At 36.4% G+C, this 21,680-nt stretch overlaps 3 protein-coding genes across 5 annotated transcripts; 1 reads left to right on the forward strand and 2 right to left on the reverse strand.

Annotated features, from left to right (window-relative positions):
* Window positions 1-149: 149 nt before the first annotated feature.
* On the reverse strand, window positions 150-6,108 carry LOC306869307 (layilin-like). Of its 3 annotated transcripts, none has more exons than XM_079416003.1 (8): window positions 5,840-6,108; window positions 4,381-4,678; window positions 4,146-4,303; window positions 3,645-3,689; window positions 2,531-2,608; window positions 1,678-1,780; window positions 1,232-1,591; window positions 150-1,116 (listed from the first exon to the last, which is right to left on the reverse strand). In XM_079416003.1, the coding sequence occupies exons 1-7, from the start codon at window positions 5,913-5,915 to the stop codon at window positions 1,240-1,242; spliced, it is 1,110 nt and encodes a 369-aa protein (XP_079272129.1). In that variant the 5' UTR covers window positions 5,916-6,108; the 3' UTR covers window positions 150-1,116; window positions 1,232-1,239. The 3 variants fall into 3 exon arrangements, with proteins under 3 accessions (XP_079272129.1, XP_079272127.1, XP_079272128.1); XM_079416002.1 differs by having other exon boundaries at window positions 1,080-1,116; window positions 4,137-4,303; window positions 5,840-6,064; XM_079416001.1 differs by having other exon boundaries at window positions 150-1,591; window positions 4,137-4,303; window positions 5,840-6,064.
* Window positions 6,109-8,116: 2,008 nt separating this feature from the next.
* Window positions 8,117-17,394, reverse strand: LOC306869443 (cilia- and flagella-associated protein HOATZ-like; the record flags this gene model as incomplete). The annotated part of the gene is made up of 5 exons (XM_079416222.1): window positions 8,117-8,230; window positions 8,442-8,501; window positions 16,773-16,846; window positions 16,943-16,978; window positions 17,193-17,394. 5 exons carry the CDS (start codon window positions 17,392-17,394, stop codon window positions 8,117-8,119), a joined length of 486 nt encoding a protein of 161 aa, XP_079272348.1.
* A 3,023-nt stretch (window positions 17,395-20,417) lies between these two features.
* LOC306870301 (maternal B9.10 protein-like) lies at window positions 20,418-21,462 on the forward strand (the record flags this gene model as incomplete). The annotated part of the gene is made up of 4 exons (XM_079417491.1): window positions 20,418-20,590; window positions 20,672-20,809; window positions 20,904-21,153; window positions 21,259-21,462. The coding sequence occupies 4 exons, from the start codon at window positions 20,418-20,420 to the stop codon at window positions 21,460-21,462; spliced, it is 765 nt and encodes a 254-aa protein (XP_079273617.1).
* Window positions 21,463-21,680: the final 218 nt, after the last annotated feature.

Below are 21,680 nucleotides of genomic sequence, written 5' to 3' on the forward strand. Positions count from 1 at the left end.
CATATTTGTACATTTAGGCTATTTAAACATCTGTAGATCTGCACATCTACGCTCCCAGTGCTCTGAGCATGTTGTCAGAGAGTGACCCCTGCTGTCAAAAACGCTTACTGCTGTTTTTACCATGCCGAAATATGGAAGTACAAATATTTAGTTTCAACTTCATTCATCTGTTTTTGTTTATTAAGGCTTCACATTATCGCATTCACATTTCGATATTTGCATATAAGAAACTTGAAGGATGTTTGATCATTCATTATTTCACAGGAAAACACAGTCTGCAAGAGATTGTCTCAGTGTAATTACTGAGCTCCATACAGCACATCCAGTAAAAGCAACATAACAGGGTCATGCAAACCAACCAGTGAGGGCAAACAAGTTATCTCATATCCGAGCATCTCAATCTGATTTGTTGAGCAGCTTGTTTGTAGCATTGTACCACCTTTGAGTGTTCATCCTCCAGAATTTGGCTTTAAGATGCTTTAAAAACTCCTAAGTATTACTGTATTACTGTTATAGATATTTTATGTGTCATAGGAGCCTATTAAAAAAAGAAAGAAAAAAGAAACTACATCGGATAATCATATGGGACCCGTAAACTTCAGATGTTGTTGCATTGAAAGTCTGACTGAGAGTAAATTAATGGTAGATCTGCAGAAATCTGGGTTTTAGTTTCTCTAATCAGGGTTATTATAGTTTGAAAATACAATTAAAACCATAAAGATGTAGCCTACTTACTTTAAAGTAATCACTACTGAAACAAAATATTTAAAAAAACTCCGCCAAAGCAACAATTATCATTTTTGTTTAGTTTAAGTACTAAAATACTACATCTAAATAAGCTAAAACTATAAACTAAAACTTAAAAAATATTGAAAAAAACCCTAACTATAAAAACTAATAATAATAAAAAATAAAATGAAATGGAAAATATAAATAATAATCAAATTCAAAACATTAACAAAAACTATATTAACAAAAACACAAACTAATGGTTTATGAATGATACTATAATAACACTCTCTCATTCATTCAATACATTTTGGAAGTAAAAAAAAAAAAAGAGTGTACACACATCCAGGCCTCTTTTGAGCTCTAGCGTCCTCCTGATTTGATATCCTATGCGGAAATATAGATAATATTGGATATCTGGCACCAAGGAAATACTCGGGTAAGACATCAACAGCTTTTATCATTTTTATGGGAGAATATGCAGTTAAATGCTAATGTTCACCTTTCATATCAGTAGCCATATAATTCATCCATCCATCCCTGGTCTCTGTAATATCTCCCACTTCCACGGCCTTGCAGCGTGTCATACAAATCGTTGGTCACAAAGCCGCTCTCGGTGCTGGCCAGTGTCACAAAACCACTTTCAGTGTCCCGGCCTGCCAAGTTGTCGTAATCTCCAGGTGGAGTGTCTGGAGAAGAACCCAGGAAGGAAGTGTTCTTGACGTCAGGCCGCGTGCCGGCCAGGTCTGATTCATGCTGCCTTCGGATGACGTTATAGACGTCAGGGCTCGGCCTGTTGCATCTTTTTCCAGCGGCCCAGTATTCTGGCTCTTTTGTAGGGGTCTCAGTCTGTTGTTTCTTCCTGCATGCATAAATGATATTGTATGCCATCAAATTTATCATATTTAAAATGCTTCTGTACAGAAATAGAACAGTCAAACAACGCACCTCTTAGTGAACAGCTTAAAGCAGAAAACACTCGTCGCCACAATCAACAGCAGCAGAAGTGGGATGGTTGGCAGCACAATGTAAGCGATGTTAAGAACGTTGTCTGAAAGACATGCAACAGTTGTGCTGCTTAATATTTTTTGAGGAAACAGTATGTTTTTCAGGATTCTTTGCTGAATAGAAAGTTCAATTAATTTTAATATAAATCTTTTGTATCACTATAAATGTCTGGCAAACATTTAATCAATTTAATGTGTCCTAACTGGAAAGTTTTTTTTTTTTTTTTTTTTAAATACATCAGGTATTCGGTTAAGTTTTAAGTCAACACACAGAATAACCGTAAACAAAGTTGTAAATAAAACTCCAATAAGTTTATTGGAGTGCATTTTACAATCACCGTAGTACATTTTAAATACTACTTCTACTTAAATATTTCATGTTTCATTTATTGTTCCACACCATTTTTTTTTTCAATGTACAGTGGGGTCCAAACTTGTGAGACCACAATATGTCTAATTGTATTTCAATAGATCTTATTGCAAATTATACCATCAGCATAATCATTTGAATGAAAACTTGCATCATGATTCAAGATGATCCAAAGAGCAGGTTGTGCTTCAGTAGAAGCAGGAACATCTGATCGTGTCTACAAAAAGTCACATGACCAATGATACAAGTTGTACTTCATTAGTGACATAGAAATAGTGTAGAAGCTGAAATATTTTTTTTTTGTCTTTTATTTGCATCGTAATTCTTTGTTTTAATTTTTTCTAATTTTAGAACCCATTGTATTGTGCTAACAGGTATTCATGCCATGACAGTTTTCAGGCCTGTCTGTGAGTACAAGACTCACCTGGAGGTTCAGATACGACCACCCTCATGCCATCATCCTTCTCTGTGACAGAGGGCATTCTGGGTGTCGAAAGAGCACCTGTAATGTATGTGATATAGGTTTTATGGTATTATCTAATATAAGACAACAATCCCTATAATATATATAAATGATCATAATATGATATATATATATATATATATATATATATATATATATATGGTTTGTTCAAATCATTATGTTTATTATATTACAACCCGAATTCCAGAAATGTTGGGACTTTTTTTAAATTTGAATAAAGTGAAAACTAAAAGACTTTTAAATCACATGAGCCAATAAGTTATGCACAATAGAACATAGATAACATAAAATATGTTTAAACTGATAAATTTTACAATTTTATGAACAAAATGAGATCATTTCAAATTTGATGCCTGCTACAAGTCTCAAAATAGTTGGCATGAGGGCAACAAAGGGCTGAAAAAGCAATACATTTTCAAAAGATTCAGCTGGGAGAACATCTAGCATCTAATTAAGTTAACTGACATCAGGTCTGTAACATGCTATAATCTATAGGTAAAAAAACGTTCCAACATTTCTGGAATTGGGGTTGTATAAGCTCTTGTTGCAGTAATGTAGTCTGCTGATTTAAATGCTTGAACTCTTCGAAATCAGGAAGAATCTGATTGGCTGCACACGCACACAACACACACACACACACACACACACACACACACACACACACACACACACACACACACACACACACACACACATATATATATATACTCAACAGCTGAAAAAAAAAATTCTGAAAGTCATTCCAACTATATTGTTCCTCTGTGTCATTATAGCTAATCTGGACATCCCTATTCTCATAAAATTAGAACAATTATTAAAACTTTATAGTTTTAGTTATAGTTATTGTCCTTGGAGTGCACAGGCCTTTATTGGAGCCCACTGGAAAGTTGTCAACCCCCTACTGGTTGAACCATGGTACTGCAGTGACCACTGCAATAAGCATGCTTATTTAAAATTTTTTTTTTTACAAAATCATTTACTAATTATGCAGAGGTACTGTATTAATATAATTAAATTAATTAATTTTTCCAAGCACAATATCCCTGTAGCTTACCTTCAAATGTTCTATTTTCTGCAGGAACGGGTGCTGGAGGTTTGTCTGAAACATCACATGAAGACCATGGTATCATATACTAAACACTTAATGTTCTAGGAAGCTGTAATCAAATATTGCAACTAATAGCACTGAAAATATTACTACAAATATTAACTTTTAAAATGTGAATGGTAAATGTGCACCCCTCAAATCTCTATAATATTCTGCTCTCCAGATATGTGGTCCTGTCTGGAATGTAAGCGAATGGGATTTTCACTTTTTTTCATTGTGAACCAGATGGAAATCATAAGCCTAATTGCTTTAAAATAATAGCATGTCTCTCTTACCAAGGCTACACTATTTGAATGTGTCATTCATGTCTTTAGAAACAGTGTGGGATGTGTTACAGTATGCTGAAGTTTAATGCTTAGTGTTGGGGGTTTGTTCAAATCAATGAGCTATATCATTTGTAATCTTAAGTGACCAAGAAATCAACTGAATAAAACACGCCTTCCCAACCTTTGGTGTACTTGCAGATAAAGTTGTTTTTGGTTTCACAATTGTCATCATTCCACTGGAACATGTAAGGTCCACCCTGACCTGGAGGAGCAGAGGGCTGATGGTACATCACTACACATACCTCAAACCCACAAGAAGGCTCATCCCAGTGCCAGTTCCTGTCTCACACACACACACACAAAACAATGAGCGAAAGCACCTACAAAGGACGTGTCTAATGTGGCTCTCGTCACACCTGAAGGTTGCTAGGCTTCCATCTAGCCAGTAGTATTGAGAAGGACAGTCTCCGTTTATCTCCTCATAGCCTTGATCCCTACGGAGCCCGATCCAGAAGTCTCCATCTGATGCTTTCAGTTCATGGATGAAGGTCTCTATGAGTCTCTGCTCAGTCTGAGATTCAATACTGAGAAGGTCTCCACCATCACTCCTGCAGGCTCGACTCGCATCTTCAAAGTTGAGTTTACGCCGAGTGTCTTGAAAATAGGCGATTTTATAGCAGGGCTTCTCAGTGCCACGCTTGCATATTTGCTGGCCTTGAGAGACACATTATAGATGTTAGGAAAGTCAATGGTATGTAAAATTATTTAAGTCTTAGCCTACAATTAATCTTGTGTGCTTTTATTTGGAATGCTTAAGCACGGTTTATTTAGAACAAACAAACAGTGTTCCTTTCCACTGATCATATGTACTCAGAAAGTACATAAAATACACTACTCTGAAACTCAGCTTACAAGAGATTGTGTTAGAAAAACAATTAGCTACAATAAAGAAAAACAAACCACATTTTGAAGCACTGAAAAGTGATTCTGTACTCTGAGTGACTGTAAGTGCACTGTCAGTACAAAATGTCAGCTATAATTGTAAATGGAAAAATGGAAAATCTAAATTTCTTCATGCACAAACTAAGCCCTTTAGGTACACATATTCACATGTATATATTTAATTGCATGGGTTTTTCAGACAATCCGCAAATCCAGGGACTCTCAATAGGCTATAAAAAAAAAGCATTTTCCTTTCACAATGAACATTAATAACGTTGTATAGCGAATAACAGATTACTACTTGATGTTCAGTTGATTGAAAACGTGGTCAGGGTGTTCAAAGTAGGCTACCTTTTTCCTGAAAGTGTAAATATTTAAAGATAAAATGAAATTATGATTATGATTACATTTCGCTCTATGGATGGCATATGAATATATAGACATGGGATGAGATGGAGCTGCCATATCATTCAGAGAAAGCCATTAGTGTCTGCGGCAGACACTTGTACTTGGCAAACATACCTCTGGGCTCGTAAATGTCTGCACCACAGGGAGGATGGACAACACATAGGGTTTACAAGTGGTGAAGAGAGAAAACAGCTTAAAGCATGATCTAAAGAAGTCACTTCCTACATTCAAGCATCTCTTTAAAATTAATTAAACAAGAAATGATTGAGTCGGTTAGCTAAGTGAGTGGGGACCCCCTCCCAACCAAACAAAACAAACAAAAAAACTGAAAAAGTTATTGCAAAACCTAAATTACCATAGAGAACTATTTCTATATTATAAATATTATTACCAAGGTTGTCAATGCACACGAGACACTACAGTAAAAATAAAAATATCTCAAAACTTTTTCAGCTTAGAAAGCTTTTCTTTCCCATATCATATATATAGTTTAGTATTTTAAAACAGTCGAGTGCAGTAACTTACCGTCCAGAAGCTTTGACGCGCACGCGGAGACGCTGAGTAAAACCAGCACGCAGACACATTTTCTCATCAAATCCATTGTATCACCTTTTATCAAACTTCCAAGGGTCTTTAATTTCAGGAAGACAACGAAAAGCCAAGTAATAAAAAAAAGAACATCCAGCAGCAGGAGGGCTTCGTCCAGTAGAAACCCGATAACCTGTACCGTTATCCGCTGAAGTCTTTGTGAACGGCGCGCGCGTGACCGAGCGCACAGACGATCACATTCACAACACGTCATCAAATGACAGTAACTAACACGACTTGGGCTTTTTGTAGATATCAACAGGTAAAAGATTACAAGAACACAGTGCTCACTGGTGTTTAGGCTATATTTTTTATATTTGAAAACAAACCGACAATTTTTATCAGCCTATGATAAATAGGCTACATATTGTCTAGCTGCATTGTAAGTAAACATCTTATCAACTGCTCTGCTTATTATTCTAAAATTACACATTATTTTCTTTAATATCATGAATATGGTTACTGGAGCTTCTGAACTTCTTTCTGGTCCTCTTCCACAGATGATGAAAGGGTATTTGAAGCCAATCTGCACAGAACAAATTATTTCAGGATTTTCAAAATCCACTTGGTTTATTATTGAAAACTTTATTTTGAATTTATTTTATACAAACGAAAATGCATTTTCCATTTTTGTATTGTTTTAGATGCAGCTAACAATTTCATCTGAGCATTATTGTAATAGGCCTATGTGTCATGCTTCCACATTTAACTTAATGTTTCTAGAAACCAATCTACCGCACAGGCTAATGAAAATCTTCCATGAGATTAAGCAAAGGATTTTGCAATGATGCATTTATAAGAAAGGGAATTGTTTTGGATAATAGGACAGGTAATCAATGCAGGTTTGAGCTGTCTGTACAGAAAAGATCAGACAGATTTCAGATCAATATCCAAGCCTCAATATAAGCTTAAATTGGTCTTCCAATAACCGTTCATCACTGGGTCTGGAAATCAATTTTAGTAGGCTAGAAATCCTTATAATAATGAAAATGTTAGAAACTGCCAGTAATTTTCCTCTCTTTCCAGCTGACAAACCATTTCCCCCTTACAAGTGTACCTGTTTAAATAATACTTGAGGCCCTATGTGCTTTTCCCTATTATAACTGGATGTGATTTACAGTAGCAGCATCAGCGGAATAGCACTTATTTTGCTGTCCACAGCAGTAAATTACTATTAAGCACACAATTGCTTTTACTTTATTGAATGCAGTAATACTTTGCACTGTACCATCACCTTTAATTGTGAAAAGTTTATTGCACTGGTGTCCATAAGTCACAAAAGATACAGTGAAAGATAATTTCCCAGCTGAAATTATAATCAGGTAGTATGTTAATCTCTCAGAGAAAAGAGAAATAAGATACCTTTTTTCCATTAGGTTGCCTTGTCTTGTCTTGTTTTGTTTCGGTAGGTAATCATCTCCTTCTGTTGAGAATATGCATCAAAACTGTATTAATTCTGCATGACATTAAAACAAGAGACTAAAAATGACACACAAATTTTAATCAGTTTTTGTTTGTTTTATAGTAAAAATTTAAATGAGATATGCTTACCAAGGCTGATCAAAAGTACGGAAAAACAGTAATATTGTTTTACAATAATTTTATTAATAATGTAATATATAAGATTACAATTTAAAATAACTGTTTTATATATTAATATTTTATCCTCAGTGTCAGATGATTCTCAGAAATCATTGTAAATATTGGTTATCATCATTCTTATTCTTCTTCTTATTATTAGAAACCTTTTTAACATTATAAGTCTTTACTGATACTTTTGATTGATTTAATGCATCCTTAATCTTGAAAATAGATGCCATATGATGCCAACTTAATACAAAGATTGTGTATGTAAAGAAAATAATATTTCAGTCTTTCTACTTCAAAATTTCATATATAATTTAATGTGTTACTTGCCGTTTCTTTTATTTGTCAAATTTACTAGCAATATCTGAGTGAAAATATTTTCAAAGTATTTACAAAAAAGTGTATGTATATATATTGACATCTAAACTTGAAAACTATTACCAGTGTACTATCATAAAAAATGTAGCCCTGTATATTATACAGCTAAAACTGAGATGCTTAACATCAATCCCAGTCACCAAAATGAATAAACAACTAAAACAACTGACTTCAGTGCAGCTTGTATTAGGCTTGTAAGGTACTCAGCAGGGGATGGATAGAGATACAAGCACCACCACCCCATAATCATCAGGCTGCTCCCCAGAGAGACATCAAAGTCTTGAGAAAGCCCACCCCTCCTTTCCTCTCCTCCTCTATAGGGGAGGATGCCCTAAGATATGCTGAGGCTCTAGGGAAAAAGTGCTGAGGAAGGGAGAGAGAGAGCACTCTAATGAATAGGAGAGAAATAAAACACTTGGTTGTCTGAGGAACCCTGTCCTGCAGCATCCAAATATACAGTGCATGTGTCAGAAGACCCGAGATGAGGTTAGGCTGATACAAACTGAATGGAGAGACCTGAGCGGATGTTTTAAGCTAATGGGGCCAAGCACTTCTTTCCAAGTATATTTCTTACCTTTATTCGCTCATCCCTCTGCTTTTTCAGAAGCACAATAATCTGCTCTCGTTTCTTGGCCTAACACAAAAATGAAAAATGTAGCCTAAGTAAATGCACAACCAGGGTACACTGCATAAAGGTTGAATTATAATATTATTATGAAAATAAAACTATTTAAGCAAAAATTATTTTAGAATTACTAAACAAAGTCATTTTAGCATTATGTATAGTTTTTATACAAATGCATTATTACTGAATTAGCTGTTATTTTCATACTTTGTTTCATTTTAATTTTAGTAGAATAGTCCACAATAGGAGCTGAGCAAACACATGTAGAAACAAGTAGACCCGACAAACATTAACTGGACAGACTGGGGCTTATAAACACAGGATAATGAGGGACAGACATGTGCGGGGAATCAACTAATAAATCAAACTAAACAAGGACAGGAAGGTGACAAAATAAGGCAAAACAGGAACTGAAACACATGACAAAACAGATCCAATCCAGATATTTCTCCCCCTCCCGGAAGGTGCGTCCTCGCACCGTAGACAACAACAGAGGGAGGCATAAGTGGAGGCTTGGGAGGAGGCTCAGGAGGAGGACGGAAATCCGGGAGGAGGACGACGGGCAGAGACCAGGGAGGTGACAACGGAGGGAGGAGCCAGGGAGATGATAGGAGGGAGCCGGAACAGGAGGAGCCAAGTAGGACCCAGGCCACAGCCATGATGACGGCCCACGGTGTAGCCGACGGAGGGAGGAGCCATGGAGGAGGAATGGCCACTGACTCCAGGGGCTGACCAATGGCGGTGGAGCAGGAGCCCGAGGTGGAGAACCGGTGAGCCAGGGCAATGGGTAGGATCCTTTGGGCCAAGGTGGAGCAGATGGCGCCGCCGACCGAGGCAGAGCCAGAGCGACTGAGGACCAAGGTGGAGCTGGAGAGAGGAATGAGCCCACGGAGCCGGTGGGACAGAGCGCTGAGGTGCAGCCAGAGGAGCGGAGTCCTGAGGCGATGGCGACGCCCGACCAAGGTGGAACCAGAGGGACAAGGGAGCCTGGTGGATCGATGGGTGACGGTGGAGGCGAGGGAGCTAGGAGCCGAGGTGGAGCCGCTGGGTCTATGGGCCGAGGTGGAGTCCGGGCCTCTGAGGCTGGAGGCGGAGGTGAGGGATTCTCCAGCCATGGCGACGATGGAGGATGGCAAACCCACGGAGCTCGCACCATATGGATGGTGGGCTGAGGGTGAGCAGAGGGGCTGCCAGATGACAGCGGTGAAAGAGGCAGGAGTGAGTGGGTGGGCGGGCATTCGTGAGCCTCCGGGCTCTCAGGGCTGCCCTCCGGGATCAAAGCCCACTGTGGGCTGGACGTGGGGACAGGAGACGAAGGAAGGCCGGACGGGACCAGCTGGGATGAAGGAGAGAGGAAAAAACAGAAACAAAAGGAACACACAGAGGTCGGTTTCGGTCGGGTCTTCTGTCACGTTATGCTGCTCAGGGAGAACGCAGGAGGCACGAGGAAACATTTAAAGGTGCCATAGAATGCATTGATACAATATTTTATTGTTCTTTGATATCTACATAGAAGGTATGTGGCTTAGGTAAGGGCAAAAATTCTCCAAAACAGTTTTACATGTCGATTTACAACCCTAAAATTTCTTCCCAGAATGAAACGGTCTGTTATTGGCTTATTTGGAAGGGTCATGAATAATAATGTTGAGCTCTGCTCTGATTGGCTGTTTCACAGTACGGCTCAATGTTGAGCTCTGCTCTGATTGGCGGCTCATTTCAGCAACTCACAGGAAGGAAACACAGGGAAAATATATATTTCAATACTTTCTTGCGCAGTTATATCGTTGGGTAATTATACTGTAAATAAAATGCGGGCATTAGGCAGCCGCTATTAATATGCTGGGCATTGAAACTGCTTTGGAATGCACGATCACATTTTACTTTCAGTTTTGAGATTCGCGATCACATGTACTCTGTTTATACTATGGAGCGGCAGTACTTACCGCACATTTCACAAGATCAGATATTTGTCAGTGGTATTCAGGATCTGTAAATCATTCGCCATCATACTCAGTCATCTCTCCTTACTCTGTTTATGTAGTAAGTGAAATCTTATGTACTGCAACAGGCTACAGCTAGCAAGGAGTTAACCATGTCCCTTTAGTGGCCTGCGCTATTTTATTAGAACACGTTATTTGTTTGATACTGGGAATGATGCACAATAGGAGCTGAGCAAACACACGCAGAAACAGCTTACATAATGTTTCACAGTTACAGTAATTGTGTATTTCGTCAGGTTATTTAGGCTAATAATATAAAAAAAGCTAAGGAATCATATGATCAGGATGTTAAAATAAATAAAAATCTCACCTTTCAGAGCAGACATTTATAAGCATATCCCAGGTTCATCCCTTGTTGCAGTTCCCTTAAACATTGTTGATGTAGTCTGTGAGTATTTGCAGTGCATTTGTATTTGGTTGTGTTGTGAGTATTTGCAGCACATGCGCTGTCGAACTGATGAAGATGTTTTCTTAATTTTTTTTTTTTATATTTGCATGTGTTTTCTTAAGTTGCAGTGTGTTGAGCTCTCTCGGCCACCATAGTTTAATTTATATTTATTTCAGTTAAAGTTTAAAGTTTTATTTGTTTTTATTTAATGTAGGTAACCAAACAGTTGATGGTAGCTATTGACTTCCATAGTATGGAAAAAAAAAATAAAAGAAAATTTTTTTTTTAAACAAAGTAGCAAATGGCTAAGTAAATTTTAATTTTTTTTTGCAAACTATCACTTTAATCTTAAAAGAAATACAAAATGAGAAATGTTGGTTTAGCAATTAACTTAACTGTTTTTCATCTAATGTTTGTATTTTATCTCAGCTTTAGTTCAATCAACAAAAATTTTAATTAGTTTAAATGTTAGTTTATTTTAACACAAATACTAAATATATACAAATGTACAACCAGGGCACATTGCATATCAGTTACTGAATTTACAGAGGGGAAAAAATTATTTGATTCCCTGCTGATTTTGTACGTTTGCCCACTGACAAAGAAATGATCAGTCTATAATTTTAATGGTAGGTTTATTTTAGCAGTGAGAGACAGAATAACAACCAAAAAAGTTATAAATTGATTTGCATTTTAATGAGTCAAATAAGTATTTGACCCCTTCGCAAAACATGACTTAGTACTTGGTGGCAAAACCCTTGTTGGCAATCACAGAGGGTCGGATGTTTCTTGTAGTTGGCCACCAGGTTTACATACATCCTCTCCAAGTCATTAAGGTTTCGAGGCTGACTTTTGGCAACTCGAACCTTCAGCTCCCTCCACAGATTTAGGTCTGGAGACTGGCTAGGCCACTTCCAGGACATTAATATTCTTCTTCTTGAGCCACTCCGTTGTTGCCTTGGCTGTGTGTTTTGGGTCATTGTCATGCTGAAATACCCATCCAAGACCCATTTTCAAAGACCTGGCCCTGACGGTACATGGCCCCATCCATCGTTTGGTCTCATCTGACCACAACACTTTCAACCAGTTCTCCTCTGAATCACTGGCAAACTTCAGACGGGCCTGTACATGTGCTTTTTTGAGCAGGGGGACCTTGTGGGTGCTGCAGGATTTCAGTCCTTCACGGTGTAGTGTGTTACCAATTGTTTTCTTGGTGACTATGGCTCCAGCTGCCTTGAGATCATTGACAATATCCTCCCGTGTAGTTCTGGGCTGATTCCTTACCATACTCATGATCATTGAAACTCCTAATCTCAGCTCCTTACCTGTATAAAAGACACCTGGGAGCCAGAAATCTTGATGATTGATAGGGGATCAAATACTTATTTGACTCATTGAAATGCAAATAAATGTATAACTTTTTAAAAATGTGTTTTTCTAGATTTTTTTGTTGTTATTCTGTCTTTCACTGTTCAAATAAACCTACCATTAAAATTATAGACTGATCATTTATTTGTCAGTGGGCAAACGTACAAAATCAGCAGGGGATCAAATAATTTTCCTCCCCACTGTATCTACCAACACCTACACTGATGCCCATCTGTAAAAGATGGTGCATGATATATACACTTTTACTGTGTACAACAGCACTGCACAACAGCCTAACTGAATAGGCTCAGTTATCTGAGTATAGCAGTCGACAGTTGCACTTACTAAACAAGCATCATAATTTTGATTTAGCGCCCATAGTTTCTGGCTGCACTTAATGTCATTTCATTAAATCCATTACATGCTTGTACACTGTAACCATTTTTTCAAGCCAATGTCATTTTATGCCAGGTTAATCAGTTATAATAATGTAATGTAATGTCTCTGTTGATTATTATCACCCAGTGTAAACATCTGTTACATTGCAATCTGCTAAAACCCATACAACTAAATCAAATGGAGTTGTGGAACAGTACAATACATTGGGAAAATCACATTAGAGCAGAAGGGAGTGTGATTACATTTCCCCACATTATATTAAACATTACAATAATTGAACAATCTAGAACAGAGACTTTAAGGTATTTTTGACAGTGCAAAGACACTTTTTATGAAAAAACCTCCAATGAATAACACTTCGATTCAGAGGTTTTGGGAATGAGGCTAATTAGCTAAGAGTAATCTCATAAAATGGATCTGTCCTCCAGAGGCCCATCCATCTTCTGGTTTCCAGGTTGATTACTCACAGTGGGAAAGCACATTATAGGGAGGGCACTGGCCACTGCCCTGATGAACATGCTATCTTCAAATGCAAGGAGATGAATGACTGACCAGATTGTGAAGAGCACATGGAACACCAATGCTAGAGTACAATACATGGAGATGGTAACTGTATTGGGGCAGCTGACAAGCAACAACAGTGTTATGAGATGTGACACACTATAATCTACAGTACATAAGCACAAAAAACTTAAAACAAAACACATTATTATAATTTTTTATTAATATTTTAAATGAGCTTTTTTATAAAGAACTTTCAGTTTTCATTTTAATTTTAATTACATTTTTACAGAGGCGGACAGTAGTGAAGTATTTTTATTCTGCTGTAAAAGTACTTTTCAAGTGTCAGAGTGTTTTTCTTTAGAAAACTCTACTTCACAACATTCCAAAGCATAATATTGTACTTCTTACTACACTGTTTCATATTAAATACAATTTATACTTAATTACATTAGAAATTTATTACTCTCTTACTTTTACTCAAGTAAAAGTAATTCAAAGATTTACTCGAGTAAAAAAAATAATACATTTTTAATGTTCTTAAGTATGAAAGGTAAAACAAACAACAACTTCTATTTATGAAATGTAGTATAGTAAAAAGTAAGACATGCTTTGGAATGTAGTGAAGTAAAGTTTTCCAAAGAAAACACTCTACTACAGTAAACTACAGATACTTTTTAAATTTACTTGAGTAAAGTAAAAATACTTCACTACTGTCCGCCTCTGCATTTTTACTATTTTTGTTATGTCCTTTGCAGATTTTATTATATATATATATATATATATATATATATATATATTATTTAATAACTATTCAGGTTTATTTTTTTATTTTTTATTTTAGATTTTATTTAATTTATTTTCACTTAGTAATTTTAGTGCTTCAACCTAAACTAAACAAAAATGAAAAGGTTGCCTTAATGATTTATTTATAAGTTTATTTCAATTAACAAAAGATGTTTTAGTGTTATTTTTAATAACTTTGCTAAACTTACACTTTTTATGATCTCATATTAACTGAGAGACTCCATGTATTATGTCTTTTTATTTATGTCACACTGCAGGCAGCAGGACCATTTCAATTAAACAGTGATGGCAAAAAAAGTGATTAAAATGGTAAAAAATGTAGCAACCAGCTAGAACACATTTCCTTTGAACATATACAGTGATATCCAATTAATTAGGAAATAAACTGAACATTTTAAAATTTAATAAAGTATTTCTATTTTCAATAAATATATTTTTATATTATAATATTCTGCACTATCAAGGTGACTAAAAACAAAATTAGTGTACTCCTTAGATGGTCAGATGCACTTTGGTACACATTTCATTAAAGCTGAATATCACGCTGGAGAATAAGATAATCAGGTTTAATACGTATTGTGGAGTTTTACCCTAAAATCGTGATACTAACTAATAACACAAAATTCATAGACATAGCAACTATTATTGAACAATTTTAGCTTTGTTTGATTATAATGATCCAAGTCTATGAAAAATACTGAAAATTATATTTGGACATTTTGCATAACCTAATGTGAGCCCAGTTTTTTAACTTACGCTCACAGTATGTATAGGTTCTGTGGCGAGTACAGAATCTTTGGTCTGTAAAGCAAAATGTCAAGTTTCTTGCCCTAGCAATGCCCGAAAAGGGACAAATCAATGCTTCCTTCTGCTTATACACAGATGAATTGATCTGCAAGACCAGTGATTTCCTGCTAATCCGATTAGTTGATGTGGTTAGTGCATTGTTGGGAGAGAAAGTAGCTATGCGGAGAGATTCATCACTGCACAAATGTAGGGCTTAAGAGCTTTAAGCAGGCTCTTAAGGATTCTGCCTGCTGGATAGCATTACAACGGACTCCTCTGCGAGAAAATTTACACGAGTTAGACAGCAATGGAAGCCTTTAAATTAAATCATCAGACTTATCGGATACCTCTGTTTGAAAGCATTGAACGTGTACAATCAATCAGCACAATAACTGCCTTGTAATATGAAGCACAACATATCAGGTTCAGGATGAGTTATGCGGCAAAGTTTAGGGCTATGATTGTGTTCAGATTCCTAGCATTTATCTATAATTAACATGCAATAGTGATACTTGCTTTAGTACCATTAAAAACTTTATATCAGAGTTCCATTTTATGTTGTGATATTAAATGATCTGGATGCTCCTCAGAGAGTCATTTTGCTTATTGCTTATTATTTGCTTAGTCATTTTGCATTTTGCTTATACTGAGCGCTGTTGTTAAACTGGTGAATCCAGCCTGCCAGATCTACACTTAGAAACCCCGTTGATCTCACATCATCTATCATTAGAGATCCATAACTGCCCTCCACAGGCTGGCTCATTAGCTCTTTATGCTGTAATGCTCTGTCTAGAAATACAGATCACAGCAAAGGGAGAATCAAGACAGAAGCAGGGGCCATCTAGTCCACATTATGCCACATATCTAAATCTTTCTTATTGTTTTTTTTTTCTCAGAAGTGCTAATTACCTTATTAAATCAAGTCCTTTTTATTGCCATTCTTACATGTGCAGTGTATTGAGTTTGTGGTCATTCTGCTTAAACACTCAGCAACTATACTACACATATGTTTCAACTATCCTAAAGAGAGCTGTCATATTGGAGCTGTGGATATTGTGCAGCACATGTGCCCACAATATTTACCGCAAGTGCAATTGTCTGCATAAAAACATCAATTAAATACAATATTCATTAAAATACAGAAAATACAATTTTAAATAATAAAATTTTAATAAAATTCAAATATCTAAATTTACATTTAACATTTTTGTTCACTACCTCTTAACAATCAACTTCACTTTGTTCCATACTTTTTCCCTCAAGAATCTTGTTGCATGGATTATTATATATTTTTCTTACTTTTCAAAGTGCTCTGACTCCTTAAAAAAGTGATTCTTTGGTAGGGATGTTTTCAGACTTTTTTTTTTAAATCAATTTATAGGAAAGTCGATTGTAGATGGAAATGAACAGATAAGAAACATCTCTCCTTGGGACATGTCTGAGGTTACAAACAAAAATGAGACCACAGTTCATACAGTTACAGTTAAAATGCTAAACAAGTACATTTATTCTTAGGGGATTTAAAAGATTTGGCTGATTGATTTGACTGCACTGACACTATCGGTTGAGAACAAAATTTCAAGTGAATTCAGCTGAATGCACAAACTATTGTTTTTTTGTGGAGCTGGTCTATAGCTGAATTGATTTGTTTTATAATGGAACATTTAGCAACAACACTATTATTGAACTGACCTGAGCTGAATAACAACATTATTGCTGTCTGTAGAGCTGATTGTAAGCTGAATTGAACTTGTTTTATAATTGATTAACCTTGCACAGTTATTGAACTGAACTGAAATAACACTGAACTCTCTCTCTCTCTCTACACACACACACACACACTATATATTCCTCCATTAATATATTCCATATAATACGCACCTACCCCACACCCCTACACCTACCAATTGCGTATCATATGCACGCCAAAGTCGATTTCTGCATATAAATAGTAAGCCAAATAGAAACAGAAAATCGTGCCATTAAAACGCACATTCATGAGATCAGGTTAATGTACCACTGAGACCTCACCATCTCCATGTATTTCTGTCTCTCCTCTTGCTTTTGCTTCAAGTAAGCATCCTGCTGGATTTCATCATCCCTCTCTAACAAGGAAGCAAACTAACAGACCAAATTAGATTACACTTAAGAAAAATACAATACAATAAGCTCAGACAAACACCTATACTATACTTACTTACTTGACCATGAGTCTTGTTTTGCGGTAGCATTTGTGGCTAAAAATTAAACAACAAAGGATTACTCTTCTTTATCTGATTTTATTTAAATTCTTTAAATGTTTCACCAGAAAGTTTGAACCATATTTATAGACCTAAACAAACTCGAGGTTCACATAGTATTTTTATCTTGTGACTTTACAGCTCATTCACACAAGTTTGCAATGTACTTCAAAACAGTTTGCACGTATAGAATACTGAACGCCACACTTACAGCTGGGGGTCTTCGCAGCTCTCAGCCGCTGCCTGATATCAGCAGAAACGAGTCGAGACTCTATTGGTGGCTGCAGGGAAAGTGAGTTCCAGAAAACCTTTGCATATGCCACATCTTCTAGCGACGCTCCATCAAATACTTTATAAAGTTTGTCGATTTCTGCAAGACTGTGTAAAACCTCTTCGTCTAGTTCTTCAGTCATAATAGTTAGCGAGCTTGCTGTTCTAGCAATAGGTGACCAGCCATGTGTGGATGTGTTACGGTTGCCAAGGTGACCAAACGCTCCCTAGGAAACGGAAGTAAAGAATTACATGAGAAAGAAAGAAGGACTCGAGATCATATCTGTAGCCTACTACATCTATGCTCGAGATATTCATGCTTCTTACGGCAATAATAATAATAATAATTATTATTAAGTAACTTTCTGTAGTTTCTGTAGGCCTACTATATTAGACGAGACAATTTAACGGACAATAATTTAAATTAATTGTAGAATTCTGAGTAAAACGTATGAATGACCGAATGATTAACAATGAAAATCTGTATAATACGCAACAAGACAATACATACTTGCACAGTAATAGCCTTTCCCTACACGTAGCCTAAGTAGAATTTTTTAAGTGTTTATTATTTTAAGATTATTTATTATTTTTACAAGTATAGACTGGTAATAGTAGGCTATATTAGCATGATATAAAAATGAAATACACAGCTGTAAATACAGGCACCAAACTAAACAACAACAACAACAAAAAACAAACAAACAAACCAAACACACACACACATATATAATAATCAAAATCAGAATCAGCTAGGCTAAATCTAATCAGACAAATTAGAACAGTGTGGCATGTTTCACTTTATTTTGTTTCAGATGCATGCATTAGATATTTTACATCTATAAAACACAGCAAAAACAAGCTGTTATTATAACGTTGTTTTATAACTGGCCTTCACCTGGTAGTGAGGTTAGTGATTACTATAAGGATTGTAATCAACTAACTACACTGCCTGATGACCACACAGTATATTCTCGGGAAGGGTCCAGTTCCGTCATTGATTTATCCTAATGTCTCCTGCAGAACAGTGTTTTTTTCCAGTTCACAAAAGAAAAAAAGGAAATTACAAATAGACCAATATGACACATAAAAACTGAGAAAATGTTATCAGCTCTGTGTTTCCTTGTAGGTCATTGTGTTGGCAGTATGGTTAGTGATTATAGTTGATTTAAAACAATCAGCTAACAACACTGCCTACAAACCAACCCCAACAAGTATCATATAAGCACATGAATCTGTTTGTACATATAAACCTAAAGGAATAAGACAAACAAACAAAAAATTCTGCAAAACAATAAAGATTTCAAATTTGTAATCTAATTTAGTACATACCCAAGTCGAAGAAACAAGAAATATCCACTGATTACTGAGGCATAACAAATAATAATTTGAGTCTTTCAGTGAGAAGCCATCTGACGGAATGCACTCTCAGGTTTGTGTGCATCTACTGTTGTAACGACCCTGACGGTACATCTCCAGGTGGGGCTGAACGTGCAATACTTCTTTTTAACTATAGGTAACTTTACCTGCCAAATAAATCAGTTTATAACTAGTTGCGGACAACGCAAGCCCTCATAACATTTAAAATGAATCAATCTCACCTGAAGAAATTCATCAGGAGCTCTCTGTGTCTTGCATGGTCCCTCTGCGTTGGATTCCAGCACACGACGCGCTGTCTGTATTTATAGCCAGAGCTGATGCTGAATGTTCAAATTCAGCGCCATCCAAGGCGGGAGCCACTTGAGCGCGAACCACGGCGCTCACCGATGCGGAGACTGGCGCTACTTCTCCCAGGAAAATATAGCAATGTGCATAAAAGGAAACTATATCAGCGGAATCAGTGGAATGCGCTTAACACTAATGAGCTCTTAAGAAAATTATTTAAATTAAATATTAACAATAAAATGTTTTCTTTGCAATTGATGCAATTAATTTTGTTAGGCCTACTGGCTATATATATTTAAATATATATATATATATATATATATATATATATATATATATATTTTTTTTTTTTTTTTTTTTTTTTTTTGATGAATCGAATTTATTGACACCATAGCGTGTGAAAAATTAAATGAAAAAGACGCATTGACAGGCGTCCATCAGGGTACAGTTTTAAGATCATAATTTCACTTTTGTATCCTATATAATCTGCTTATTTCAACGGCTTCGAACGCTGCTCAGTCAATCAAAATTTAGTCAAAATGATCAGTTTTATTATCCACAGTATATCTAATGATTAAAATATACATTGCTAAGCGGTTACCTGTCATCATTCCTAAGGTTGAAAGAAACAAAAGTCAAACGTAACGAGGCTTGGAAACAACAAACTGCCTTTGAGGTCCATATCTATGTCAACACTGAAAACTAGCTTATGTTGTTAGCTTGTTGGTAGGCAATGCTGTACAGTGTTTATAGTGGACAATGGTTTTCTGGACTAGGTTACCAAAGAGACCATTTAGTCCACAAGAAGACAGGTCTAGGCTTGCCCAGAGGGACTAGGCAAAAAAAAAAGACAACTTATGTCCTTGCAGGTCACCCATTATTATGGAACAAATTTTCTCAATTGTTTTGTAAAGCTAGTCATATTTCTACATAATGTCCTTGTTTTATTTGCTTCGAGCTAGACCTAATATATTAACCAATCCCATGTCTGCAACCCAATATCATGCTTATAAATGGGAGTGCAGACAGAAAAGTATATTCCCACTCATTTACAATATTTGGTTTAACATGGCATTTTAATTTATTTATGACATTTAATTTATGTCATAATGTTTCAATTTCTTTGCTATACCTCATGCAGCAGTTACAAATACCACTTTGTTGAACTACAGAGTAGAATGATTAGACTTGTTTTTTTCACATTATTAGCTCCTCCTACAATTTGAATCACCTGTTTTATCTAATTAGATTTGAGCAAATCCTGAGACATTAAAAGGCTGACTGATGTTGAAAGAGATTGAATATTTTTGTTTTGGTGCCTTAAGATGTTTTTGCATAGCTGAAGCGAAACAATAGAGTGATGTTTACTTATTAAGCAGCTGTATTAATGAGCAAGTTGTTTGCTTCTTTGATTGTGGTTTTATATTTTTATATTTTTTTAAAGAAAAAAAATAAAAATCAAACCACTTGAACCATTGACTCCCGATCTTAACATTTAAAAATGAAGGAAGAGATTGCTGCAACGGTGTTTTTCATTGCAAGACTAGCGAAAAAACATGGTAAACTGGATCGTGTCAGTAGGGAGATGTTTGCTGTGGAACTGACCTCTTTGCTCTTTGAAAATTACAAAAGTCACTGGTACCCAGAAAACCCAACCAAAGGACAAGCTTTTAGGTGAGTATCCTGATGCCATCTTAACTTTTAGCAAATCAAATAATCTAATTATTGCACAAATTCAAGGGCCTTTTTTCTTAGGTGTTTAAGGATGAACAAAGCTCAAATGAGAGACCCGATTATTGAACGTGCTTGTCGCCAGACTGACATTGTTTATGAAAATCTTGGATTACCAAAGGAAATGACCATTTGGGTTGATCCAGGAGAGGTGTCATGCCGGTAAAGCTTGATTTGCTGGCCTGTCAATGACGTGCTTAATCCACACTGGTTTTGATGACTTGCAAAAACTGAAAAGTTGTTTGTTCTTTTTAAGGTATGGTGAGAAGTCAACCCCATTTTGTGTTACTCAGTTGGAGGGTCAAAAGAGAGATGGGGAGTTCTCTCGTAGGATAAATAATGCAGTGGAAAGGGCTTCATCGGACTACCACTCTGGAACCTCCTCAGATGAGGAGGGAGGAAACACCAGCATGAGCAGTAGCAACAGCAGCAGTAACAGCAGCAGCCTTTCTGTTCCAGAGCCTAAATGCATCCCAACGGTCTCCAACCCAAACAGTGTCTACCAGGTAACACATTCCAGATAAACCGCTCATCAGTTACAAAGAATGCAACTAACACTATCGTTTTGTTAAATTTGCACTGTTTTAACTGCTGTTGTTCTCCATCTATAGTTCAGTGAGTTTGGGCAGCCCCCACCTATGCAGAACTGGGGCACATACCCTAAACGAAAGCCATATACCTCTGAGGGCTACCAGCAGCATTCCTCAAGCGGACCATACCCACCTCATAAGAGTTTCAAGGGCTACAGGCCTTCCTATGCATTCTCTGGTCCAAGGGTGGACCGATTTCACTGGGTCAGCAAGAACCGCTCCTAGACTTTAGTTTTAAAAGTGTATTGTTTTGCTGAGCAGCTATGCAGGCATATGTGAGTTATGTAACTTTAATTTCTATGTAGAGCTTTAAATTATTTATGGAGTCATGTGGCAATGACATCAAGGCACTTTTAAATTAGTTTTTAATGTATTTGTGGAGTGGAAAAGACCTTTCTAAATAAAATCTATTTTAATAAAACCTGCTTGTGTGGAAGTGCTTG

The sequence above is a fragment of the Barbus barbus genome (genome assembly GCF_936440315.1).
Source record: "Barbus barbus genome assembly, chromosome: 5".
NCBI classification, from domain to species: Eukaryota; Metazoa; Chordata; class Actinopteri; order Cypriniformes; family Cyprinidae; genus Barbus; species Barbus barbus.

What these genes read in the sequence shown, in the direction of transcription:
- LOC306869307 (XM_079416001.1), bottom strand. Translation starts at nt 5,915, where the DNA reads ATGGATTTGATGAGAAAATGTGTCTGCGTGCTGGTTTTACTCAGCGTC. An exon ending in GGAAGCCTAGCAACCTTCAG is followed by an intron (nt 4,304 to 4,380) that starts GTGTGACGAGAG and finishes TGTGTGAGACAG; the next exon opens with GAACTGGCACTGGGATGAGC. An exon ending in AGAAAATAGAACATTTGAAG is followed by an intron (nt 2,609 to 3,644) that starts GTAAGCTACAGG and finishes CATACATTACAG; the next exon opens with GTGCTCTTTCGACACCCAGA.